At 38.5% G+C, this 12,501-nt stretch overlaps 1 protein-coding gene across 1 annotated transcript in view; it reads right to left on the bottom strand.

Annotated features, from left to right (window-relative positions):
* The window catches only part of MYH15 (myosin heavy chain 15), a 154,133-nt gene that overhangs the window by 92,487 nt on the left and 49,145 nt on the right, over positions 1-12,501 (bottom strand). Inside the window, 7 exon segments of the mRNA XM_046001581.1 lie at positions 382-505; positions 1,434-1,551; positions 4,346-4,433; positions 5,254-5,321; positions 8,641-8,773; positions 9,830-9,934; positions 9,936-10,007. Coding sequence (XP_045857537.1) covers positions 382-505; positions 1,434-1,551; positions 4,346-4,433; positions 5,254-5,321; positions 8,641-8,773; positions 9,830-9,934; positions 9,936-10,007 — 708 coding nt within the window.

The raw sequence follows: 12,501 nt of genomic DNA, 5'->3' as shown, positions 1-12,501 counted from the left end.
TAGAATCAATCCCCTAAAAGAGTACTTGTTGATGAATCCGTTCACACACAGACAAGCAGTTCATTCCAGTAAGTTGATTCAACTTTTTCTAGCTCTGATGTCTATGCACATTTTCTAGCACACTAAGGTTGATTCAATATTTTATATCTTGGCACAAACTTACTTAGATGAATACTTATGAAAATGTACATGTAGTCAACACTAAGGTTTAAGAAGCATTGAGTTTTCTCTCAAAAAGCATTGATGTCTCCACTTTCAACTGAGCTCTATTTGTGTTATTTGTGGTCACAAGAATTGCAGAATGCCTTATCATTGTACTTTCATGGGCATTTTAAGATACACACGCTTCTCCAAGTGCATTCTTCCTGGTTTTCTGGTTACCTTAGTGATTCCAAAGCGGTACTGGGTGTGGTCTATCTTCAATGAGCCAAGTAATTCCTCAGCTGCTTTTCTGCTGCTTACAAACCTACTCTTTGGAAATGCCTTTGGGTGCAAAATGCAGTACCTATTTTAAAATAGATAAAGAATAAATCCTGGGGTCAGAGAGGTCATAGGATTCACAGAAAGAATAATTTGAGCAAGTGAGGTGGAGGAGGTACAGACTTGTAACCTCTCCTACAAATATATTCAATTTTCACAAAACTCATGGCTATAATAATGAGAATATAAGCAATAATCCCTTATTTTGGGATAATAGTTTGTACTTTCATAATATTTTAGAGACAACATCATTTAGATTCTCTGCTCAATTAGGGAGGGAAGGAGAGATTGGGAGGCAAGGGGAGGGAAAGAGGCAGACTTAAGTATCTCTATCATACTGATAAGATCACTGGAAAGCAGAGACATTAAATGCTCTTTTTTTTTTTTTAATGCTCTTCCAAGATTTCTTCACCCTGATGGTGAACTGGTGGAGAGCTAGAAATATGTCTCTTAACCCTGAGACATGTACTCCTTCAACTCTACCATACTTTGCTCAAATTTGCTTGATGACCTATAATTTATACTTTGGGGATTCAGAAAATAGAAAGCAGAAATGCCTCTCCTGCCTCCTGCCACACACCCTGCTGGCTTCCTTTCTTTCACAGGCTTGCTAGTACAGCAACAGCCTGCTTGGAAGGCAGCTACGATTAAGTACATATGACATTTTAGAAATTCAATTCAGCCTCCGTGTCTTTCTTCTGTATATATTTCTTCTCTATGTGGGTCTATTACCCGTTAATAGAGATTTAAGAATATTACAGCTACATGGATGTTGGATTTAAGGGAAAGTCATAATGGAACTCTGTCGTCATATATCTCACCACCACCAAAACACATCGATCTGTAGTCTGCAGGACATCAACCAAACAAATAATGCATGCCTAAAGACTCAGAAAGAGAAGAAAACAGAATGGGCTGCCTTGAGCTCCTCGGATCCTGGGATGTATTTTTACCTTTGTTGAAAATCAGCATACAGCAGTTGGTTTGGAAAACCTTCACAGCATATCCTGATTCCTTCTAAGACACCATTACAGCGCAGCTGCTGCAGAAGCAAGTAAGGGTCTAATACACCTGTAGAAAAAGGGTCACTCTCAGTCTGTGTCTAAAAGAATTATTACCCAAGATCTTGTCTTAATTGCTGCATCTTGGGATTTAAAAAAAAAAAGTTTGAATTTGATGCTCTCTAGTATAATAGGCAATACGAGTTCACTCACTCCCAGCCCAGTGGCACTCTCAGTACCCAACCTATCATGCAAGAGTCTCTAAATTGGATTTACCTGAAATTCCTCTAACACAGAATGAACCCTTTAATTCATGGTTTGTTAAGTTTTATAAGCAAATACACCTAGAAGATGAAAAAGAATACATTTTTGCTAGGATTATAAATAGCTTGTATTACATCCCTTCTCTGGCTGAAAACCAGCTAGAGAAGAGTGTAAGAACACAAAAGGGAACTGCCACCTCCAAGTAGGAAGGGAAAGGGATTACAAGAATGGGGGACTACAAAAAGGAGAAGATGAGCACAGCCACAAAACTCTGTTTACTTTTTTGCCTTATGAAGGACTTGGTCACATCCCAGCCTACATTCTCTCCTTATTATCTTGAGAGCACATGAATTTTGTTCTATAGCATAAGCATCTTCGTACCACCTCCCTGTTTATCGGATGAGGCCCTACCAGAGCTGTGGCTGCAATCTCTGAGACAAGCCTCTGAAAAACCTTCCAAGGAACCACTGTGTCTGCCTTTCAGTAAATCTTCTGGAAGAAGTCAAGTAGCGTTTCTCCTAACACAAAGGCCTTATGATAGTCTTATAAGAAAAATGGAAATGAGATGAATCTCAGCTTATGTCCAGGGTCACAGAAATAAACCCTAAGCCATATATCCATATTCCTGTACTCCAACCCCTTTCATAGACAGAAATAAGTGATGTGTAAGAAGGGGAACAAGTGGTGCTCTATGACCCCAAAAGATCAAGTATGCTCATTCCCTTTAAGTACATATGAAAAACTGTCTTGATTAGATCATGAAGCTTTTCTTAGGACTTTGTCCTATGACTTAAAAAAAAAAATCAACTGCTGAAATCAGAGCTGACTCAATGGGAGACAACTCTAATAGGTAACAGAATTGCTCCAAAATAGAGGCAGCTAATTAGATTTCTTGCCAAATGGAAGCAGTGTCCCTAGATGCATTCAGAAACCCAGCTGATAAGAAACAATGAGGCAAAAACATACAGCATCAATGAACACGAAGTGTTTGTGTTGCAAAAACCCAAACTGCAGCATCATTGTTTAGTATCACACTTTCCCAAAATAGGTCACAGGCTGTCAAGACTCGGGTCCTAATTACAGGAGGTTAATAAAAATGCAAGATACTACAGAACCTCAGAAATTAGAATCAGCAGCATCTGGCTAGCTATATATTCCAAGGGTGATTAGTGCTCTGAAGACATAAGTGTGTATCATCTACACAATTTTGAAGCTGACAGCCTCTGACCAAGTTATGTAGAAGCCTGAGAAAGAAGTCTGAGAACCTTCAAACCCATGATATATAGAAAACAATCCATGTAGTTAAGGTCTGTAAAAACTTTGTTTTGGCAATTAAAAACAAGAAATAAGTCACTACCGCCCACCTACCACCATCCATTCATCAAAAAAGTATCCAGTATAATAGCCAAGACATGCAAACAACCTAAGTGTTCAGAGACAGAAGAATGGATAAAGAAGATGTATGCACAGGCACACACACAGACAAATATATGCATATGTGTGTGTATATGTGCGTATATTATTCAGCCATAAAAAAGAAGGAAGTCCCACCATATGCAACAGCATGGATGGACCTTAAGGTCATTACGCTAAGTGAAATAAGTGAGGCAGAGAAATACAAATACTGTATGATCTTGCTTATATGTGGAATCTAAAAATAAACAAATGCATAGAAAAAGAGATAGATTTATGGATTTGTGGTTATCAGACAGGAGGTGGGGGAGTGTGGGGATGTTGGACCAACATGGTCACAAGGCACAGACTTCCAGTCACAAGATAAATAAGTACCAGGAATGCAATATACAACATGATAACTATAGTTAACACCGTTGTATGGTATACTTGAAAAACCTAAGCATCAAGGTAATAAAGTTAAGAGAGTCAATCTTGAGAGTTCTTATCACAAGGAAAAAAAATTATGTGAGATGATGGATGTTAACTGAACTTAGTAATCATTACACAATATATATAAGTCAAATTATTATGCTGTATACCTTAAATTTATACTGTAGTGCTATATGCCAGTAAAAACTGCTGTAGGTAGTGGGGGGAGAAACCTTAAAATAAAAAGAAAAAACTGTCCACCCTCAGAAGTACATAACTAAAGAGATGGGTGCTGTTAGGGATAGGGAAGATATTAGTATTAGCAAAAAGGATAGAGGGAGTTCTCAAAAATTAGAAATTTTATAGCCAGTTTATATAATTCAGACCCAATAATTTCCTTTATGCTGAAACATCTACCTTAATTCCGCCACTGATTATCTAATCCTCTTTATTATACTTTGCCCTTATAGACAATGGCACAGAAGCTCATCCAGATTTTAGCATGAAATATAAGAAAAAATTTAAATGGTAATATCAAGCATTCTAATGTTACCCAGTTGAGTTGGCTTTGTGAATTCCTTCTGTGTGTCCACTCAACTCTCAATTCAAAAGCAATCTTGAGGTTCTGAAGATCTCACTTTAAAGTTACTTTCATTTTTCTATCTGAAATCAATGCTTATATAAAAGGAACTGGTAAATTTCCTAAAAAAGACATTCAACATAGCTTGAATCAAATGTATTTCTTAGTGAGGATCACAAAGAAGTCTAATTCTTACCTGGTATTTTGTTCACATTGGGATTTATGCATCTTACAAAATGAGGTGCTGTTGATTTCAGCTTAGTCATCAATTTATTTAGGTTTTCCTTAAATAGAGACCATAACAAACACAGAGTCACTTTGCAAATCACTAAAAATACCGACCTACCTCACAATTGTCTCCAAGTCTTTCAACTTAATCATAAAGTGAAGATGCATATCAACAATAAAATAATGAATTAACATCCTTCTGTGCTTACCAAACCATACATTATTTCTTTCTTAAGGCAAGTCAATATTTATCTGACAGATACACTTCTGTTGTGAATCATATCTACCTGTTTTGAATTTGATAGTGATCATTTATGGCTGGGCAAACAAATGACTTGAACACATAAATTGTTTCTCAAGTTTTCTGTATGGAAATTTTTTCTAAGGTCAGATTCTCTGGAAGCAGGATCTGAATCAGGGAATTACTTGAGAAGCAGGATAGGGTAGGGGAATAAAGAAAAAAAACCAGTGATATAGATTCAAAGCTGAATGTGATTCCTGAAGGAACTCTGAGCACAAATGCACCAGTTGTACTACAGTTGTTCCCCCCATCTTGAGGCAAGAAAGGAGTCAGAGTCTGGAGGGGTAAGGAGAGAGTTTAGCTTCCCATTTGCCAGTGGCAATTCTGGGATCTGTGAAATTTTATGAGCCAACATTCTCATCAGCTGGAAGATGGGTGTAGGGCTGATAAGGTGACTAGGTGGGGTACCAATAGTGTCCACAAAAACCCATTAATATCAAGATAAACTTCAACTTTTCCCACTTGGCTAACTTCAGATACTTTTACCTTATTTGAAGATGTGAAAATTCAAATAAGTAATAACATATGCAGATTGGGAGGCAGTTAATATATGAATAGATGCAATTAAAAATTACTTTATGCAGAGATGCAACCGTTTGGAATGAAACTCCTCTCTTGCGTTTCTTCTCCCCAAACTGTAGAGCTAAAAAAAGAAGAAAAAAGCATTTAAAAAGCTCTTTTTTGTCACATTATCATACCCTGTTGATGAAAGTATAAATTTGTCAAGTTCTAGAAGCAATATGGCAATATCTACGAAAAGCTTTAAAAATATTTGTCTCAACACAAATGTCTATTTCTAGTGTTCTTCCTTAAAGAAATAGTTGGACAACTGTGCAAATTTATTGCTACAGCATTGTTTAGTCACTGACAAAAATAAAATAAAATAAACAAAAACTAAAGTTATCAAAGAAAATGCCTTTCAGTAGGAGATTGACTATTAAATTGTGAAAGAGTATGTATATAATGAAATACTGTGGCCTTTTAAAATGATGAGAAGGATCTATATACCTGACATGGAAAGATTCCTAGGAGTTATTTTAAGAGAAAAAGTAGGCTATAAAAGTGTGTGTTATGATCCTGAGTGCCTATACATGTCTGTCAGTGTAGTTGTATATTAGTGACTAAATACATAAAAAATATTGGGAGAAGCATATACTAAAGTGTTAGCAGTTGCTATCACTCTATGTAGAATGATAGGTAACTTTTATGTTTCTCTCTTTGTTTTTCCAGGTTGTCTGTGTTTTTGGCAACAGTCAGGCATCAGTTTTTTAATTTATGAAAAAAAAATCTACTTCCATTTTCTTCAAGCAAAAGGGTCCATGCTAAACCAAATTGTTTTACACACATTTGTGTAGTGCTAACTCATAAAGATGTACAACAGCAACAACGACTGCAAAATTCCTAGGCAATCCAGAAAAAATGGACCAGCTGTCCACATGTAACACAAAATATTCTCTGCACCTGAGTAACACCTGTGTTGGGGCAGAAGTCCTAAAGTTGAATCACTAACAGCCTACTGACATGCCTCAGGCCCTCCGAGTCAGTCACTGGACCTCTTAGCGTTTCAGTTCCTCCACCTATGAAAAGGGAATACTACTACCTTCCACTATTAATTTTTTAAAGAATTTTTATTTTTTTTTATTTTTTTATAAACATATAATGTATTTCTATCCCCAGGGGTACAGGGCCGTGAATCGCCAGGTTTACACACTTCACAGCACTCACCATAGCACATACCCTCCCCAATGTCCATAACCCCACCACCCTCTCCCTGCCTCCCTCCCCCCCTGGCAACCCTCAGTTTGTTTTGTGAGATTAAGAGTCACTTATGGTTTGTCTCCCTCCCAATCCCATCTTGTTTCATTTATTCTTCTCCTATCCCCCTAACTCCCCATGTTGCATCGCCACTTCCTTTCCACTATTAACTTTGTAAAGAAATTATAACTCCAGTTATAATTTCTTGGACTCCCCCAGAAGAAAGTATGGGTAATTTAATATTTGGAAGAGTGAGAAATGTAGAGGCAAGTATTTTCAGGGGGTGCTTGAAAAATTACCAAAAAAGGGGGACATTCTGGACAGTTATTCTTTTCTATTTCAGAAGGACACCGCCGACACTCTGAAGAGTTCGAAGATGATTTCCTGACTCTCTGCCTGAACTGCTGCCTGATCTCATATGATCAGAGAATGACCCATCTGGGAGCCATAAGCTTAGGAGTCACTATCTAACCGAATGCTCAGGGGCACTTTAGAAGCCATTAGAATCAGGCAAATGCACTGCCTGAACATTATCAGGGTCCAAATACAATAGCCTTCATTTTTCAGCCCCCTTTGAGGGAGGCCAACAGGATTTCAGGCCTGCTCCTGAATTATGTCATCTGTGCTGATGAAGCCAGGAAGTGCCAAATTCCCTCTCCACTTCCTGACCATGTCAATCAAGAGCCCCAAATCAGCCTGCCACGGCCAGGAACTAACTTAAAGCTGGGTGTGAGATAACAGGACAGTGAGGAGGTTAGGAAATGACAGTACACACCTCTTAACCTCGCCCCGTTGCCACAAGGATGTCTGAAACCAGGCTGGCCAGATTTAAAAAAACATTTTCCCATGTTTTCCACTTTGGAAAGAAAAAAGAAATCCAAATGTGTATGTGGAAACTTCTGATTCTTTTTAAACTCATGTGGACCAAACAAAACATGTCTGAAGGCCAGGTTTGTCTCCAAGGCTGCCAGTTTGTGACTTTTGTTATGAATCATGGAGAGCTTCCCTCTGCAGCTAGCGTTAGTCCTGTTGTGAGGCTGCTGTTAGCCACATGGGCTCAGTACCTTCAAATCCTTTGTATCATGGTACAGAAATCTGAACTATGTCTTAAATACATGTAGCCTGCACAGCTTTGTTTTGTTTCTGGAAGACAGTGAGAGTGGTATAGGCACCCGGCCAGGAGGAAGAAGCCCTGCTTCCTATCTTTGCCTTTGCATTTACTACTGTTAAATTAATTAAACAAGGAGGCCATTAGACTGATGTGGCTCTAATTCCATAGTGGCCTATATTAGCAAGCCAAAATCTAAGCCTGTAAATATCCCAGGGTTATAAAATCAAAACACCAAGGACAACCAATCCCAGTCAAGTAGGCTTTAAACTACAACCAATCAGTAACTTCCTTGTTTGCTTCCACCTTTTCTCTATAAAGTATCTTCCTGGGCTTCTGTCAGTGGAGCAGTCTTAAACACTGAGGGTTTGACACTGCCCTATTTGAGTCAATTTTTGCTCACATAAATGCTTAAAATTTTCGACATACATCAGTTTATCTTCTAACAGTAGATTTGTGAAATTGGGAGTGTTCCTGAACTCTTCCGTATTTGCTCTTGTGAGATAAGAAGGCACTGCCTTCTGTCTGTATCTGAAACCGGTCATGGCAGGGACTGAGTAAGATAATGTATCTAAAAGCGCTTTGTAAATTACAAACTACTAAACAAGATTAGTTATTTTTGGTTAATAAATATTTATGGAGGGCCTGCTAAACAGGTATTTGCTACATGCTTGAGGCTACAGTTAAACAAATCGGGCATAATTCCCGCCCTCATGAAGCTTATCATAACCCCAAGTTACAATAACACAAAAGAATTGTGAAGGAGAAAGCCAAGATACTTGGGGAATATAGATTGAAGAGGCTTGCTATTTCCCCAAAATCATTTATCAAAATATGGTCTGCAGCTCCCTCTTTGCAACGGGGTTGAATAGAAGCTAAAAGCAAACCAGAGCAGGCTCCTTGAAATACATCTATCTTAGAGCACCATTTCCCTGAAGAACCGCCAGCCTGAGGACAGAAGGCTAATAAGAGGGGATGACTCAGACCACAGGGAGCAGACACAGATATCACAGGAAAGAGGTAAGGGTTTTTGTAAGTGCTGAGGCAGCCATGGATTCTATTCGGAGGTTAAAAAATTGGGGAAGACTGTTCAACTCACCACTGTCAGTACTGATGTGATTTTCAAAAAGGTTTGCCAGGAATCTGTTTGATGACTTCCGAAATACAGTCACCACTGTTTCATTAAGAAGGTCTTTGTTCTTTTCAAGCCAGCCACTAATGTTGTAAGGCACCTTTAGAAAGGCATGCAGTTCAGGTAACAAAAGAAGAGAATGCATAAATTAACATAGCAAATTGTGCATTACTTTAAAAAAGTCATACATTGTTTGAGTCCTTTAACTTTAAATTGGTTTGAGGTAACAGTACTGAATAATACTCCAGGAATCCATTGTGTAACCCAAAGAAATTCTCAGACTTTACCATTTTACATTATAGAAAGGAAGAGCAGGGGAGGGAAGGGAGAGGGAAGGAGAGGGAGAGAGAATTAAATGGTATTTCCAGTATAAACAATTCACATCAGCTCTCCTTCATAGGCAAGAATAGATTAAATAATCCAATTGTCTCTGACACACGCTGAACATTAAAAAAAATTAGCAATTGTAATCATATTTGACTATAAATATGATTATAATTAATATTCAAGGATATGAAAGAAGACAATTACAAGCACATCTATGTACAGTTGGCAGGTCATTTTTAGGATGAAGTATCATTTTATCCTTTATCAATTCTCTTTCTGTTTCATCTGGAATCACTGACTAGAAGCAGAAAAGCAGAAAAAAGGGGCAACACACACACCAGTGGGGAAATGAGGAGAGGCACCGAAAGTCATTAGAAACCTTTGTCGGCCATAGTTTGGAGGCCATTACTTCACAGTGACTATTTCTTTATGAGAGAATTAAAAAAAAAAAAAAAGAGTTCAATAAAAAGATCAGTTGAAATCATTCATTCACACAATGTTAACTTAAAAGGAGGGACAAATATGGAAAAACCCACGGCTTTGATGATCTCCATGACTTTCTGAAGCTGACTTACTTTGAGTTGGGATGACAGGGTCTATTTTAAGATTTCTAACCTTTGTACACATGGAATACTATTATAGTATGGGTGTTTCATTTCCTAAGTGTTAAAAGGCTATGCCAACATTTTTTTCTGGAACTGAAATATTTTTTTGTTGTTGTTCATCTCTTCATTTAGGCTAAACTTTACTTATCATCTAGGGACTTTGACCAAATGCATTTGAAACAACATCAGGAAAATTCAGGGCTGAGGGTCTAGAGGTAACTTACCGTTCCTGCATAATGGACAAGCTAAAAGTGAACTTCATATCCCTTATTATCAGGTCTGGGCTTCTGGAAATAAGCCGACTTCCCAAAATGGTTGTCATAAAGTTTTGGTCTTGAAAGTTACATCTGTAGCCTGAGGAAATACACGTTCCTCTTCAAGGATGGAAAAGATGCCCATTGGCTGTTGGAGATACATATGGACAGCAGATGAAAGGAAACCCAGGACGCATTATTTTTAATAGCAGGAGTGAGTACAAACTCTTATTCCTGGAACTGAATCAGTTGATAAGGGGAAAGAATATTCACTATGTATAAGTAGTCAACCGTCCATTCAACAACTTTTATTAAATACCTATTAGGTGCTGGGCACCAGTAGGAGCTGGCAATGTAGGCATGAGCTGCATACATTAAGGGCCTGTCCTCAGAGTGATTACATTCTAATGGAGTAGAAAGACAATAGTTAAGTAAGCAAAAAATAAATAATTTAGTTTCACCTAATTGTCCTGAAGAAATCATACAAGGTAAAGAAATAGAGAATGACTCCCCCAGCTGGGAGAAATTTTAGTGGGAGAATCAAGTAAAACCGTCTGACCTAAACCAGAAGAGCAAATCCTGAGATCTGTATGCAAGTACTCTTGACAGACAAATGATGAGTGCAAAGGCCCTGAGGCAGGAGCTGAGGTCCTGCCAGAGGCAAAAGCAGACAGAGCAGACAGAGCTAAGGTCATCAGATGGAGCACTTGGAGATGGAGTTGGAGAGGTAAGAAGTATTGGATCCCAAGGGCTGTCCAGGCCATGCTAAGACATTTGAATTTAAAGTGTAATGGGAGGTCTTTGTAGATTTTAACAAGAAGTGTTGTGATTTGATGTTTGCTTCAAAAGGATCATTTGTTAAAAAGGTTTGGCAAAATAGAGCCTGTGGGTCAACTCCTGCATGTGGCCTATATCCAGTGAGCTAATAATGATTTTTACATTTCTAAAGTGTTGCAAAAACAAAACAAAAGAAAATGGGGTAGAAAACCTGATGGGCCCTGTCAGCAAAATTTTCTTTAAAGGGCATGTAGGAAACAGACTTTGTGGGCCATATGGTTCCCATCACAGCTCTGCCATCCACTCAGCCAGTTCAGGCCCCAAAGCAGCAGGTGGTGACATGTAAAAACAAGGGGTGTGACAATGTTTTATTAAAACTTTATTTACAAAAACAGGCTGCAGGCTATATTTGGCTCACAGGGCCATAGTTTGCTGACCCCTGGTCTAGATTAGTAGTAGGGTTAGAGATGGTCACAAGTCATCAAAATGTGATATAGCTTGAAAGTGAAGTGAGGTCACAGCCTCCTGGTGGATAAAATATGGGGTGTAACAGAAAAGGAAAGATGACCAGGTTTTTGGCTTGAGCAAATGGGTAGTAGATGCTACCATTAGCCAGTGTAAGGTACATACGCATAGAGAAAAACACGCTTGGGGGGCAGGGGGAATGAAGGATTCTTATATTTGCACGTCAGTTTTTATATTTGTATATGCATTAACCTACTCCACAAATATTTCTGCAGTGCCTTCTATGAATAAATCACTGAGCCACACACTTTGGTTTATACAAGGGTTATGGCTCCAGAACATCTAAGAAGGCTAGAGATACACATATGTGTACAACAAACTAGACAAAACAAAAGTATAGAGAAATGTCATGAGAATTCTGAGACACAACATGACCCCTTAGCCCAACAGCACAGATTTCATGATTTTCTATCAACACTTTTTACCTAAGAATCATGGACTCCCAGGCTTGGGAGGGACATTAAATGTCTGGTCCAATCCACCTAAAAGTTCCTTGTATTCTCTTCATAATTTCCTTCTAAAAAGCTGGCTAACTAATGCTTAAATGTTATCATGGAGAGAGAACATACCAACTCCAGGTCAAGGCTCTGGATGGGTGATATACTGAAAGAAAATTTGCTTGTAGTTTAGAATTTTTTCTAAATTACTCCACCGGAGCCATACAAATGATTCTAATTTGTCAAAACAGTGGATCATCAAATATTTAAAGATCATAATTTTTTAAAGATTTTGAGAGAGAGAGAGAAGGAGAGAGAGAGAGACCGCACCAGTGGGGGAGGGGGAGAGAGAAAGAGGGAGAAACTGACTCCTTGCTGAGCAGGGAGCCCAACTTGATTCAGGGCTTGATCCCAGGACTCCAGGATCATGACCTGAATGGAAGGCAGATGCTTAACCAACTGAGCCACCCAGGCACGCCTAAAGATCATATTTTTGATCCACCTGAGTCTACCATTGTAATATATCAACTATGGTTTTCTACTTCTTTTATATGTTTTCATAGACTTACTTAAAACTCATACTTTAGGGAAAACATAATTAACAACATTTCACTATTAATTCTCGCATTGAAGAGTTCTGGAACATCTTCCTTCCTCCCAAGCATCTAGGTGGGGAATGATCCTGTCAGTGAATATGTGAAGTGTTCTTAATGAGAACAAAATATTCTAAGTGAAACCAACACCTGTCTTGCTCCTGGCAGCACTGACCTTGTGTGTTCTTGGCAAAGTGATAAGGACCTGGAGGAGGATCTGACAGATTAAATAGTTGATTCACTGGTGTAAGCTTTGGGACGCATGGATTCATCTTGCACCATGGATTTTCCTACCATATGTGCAGTCAAA

The sequence above is a fragment of the Meles meles genome, chromosome 4 (genome assembly GCF_922984935.1).
Source record: "Meles meles chromosome 4, mMelMel3.1 paternal haplotype, whole genome shotgun sequence".
NCBI classification, from domain to species: Eukaryota; Metazoa; Chordata; class Mammalia; order Carnivora; family Mustelidae; genus Meles; species Meles meles.
Note: the sequence above shows the minus strand (reverse complement) of the source record. Positions and strands in the feature narration are given on the sequence as shown.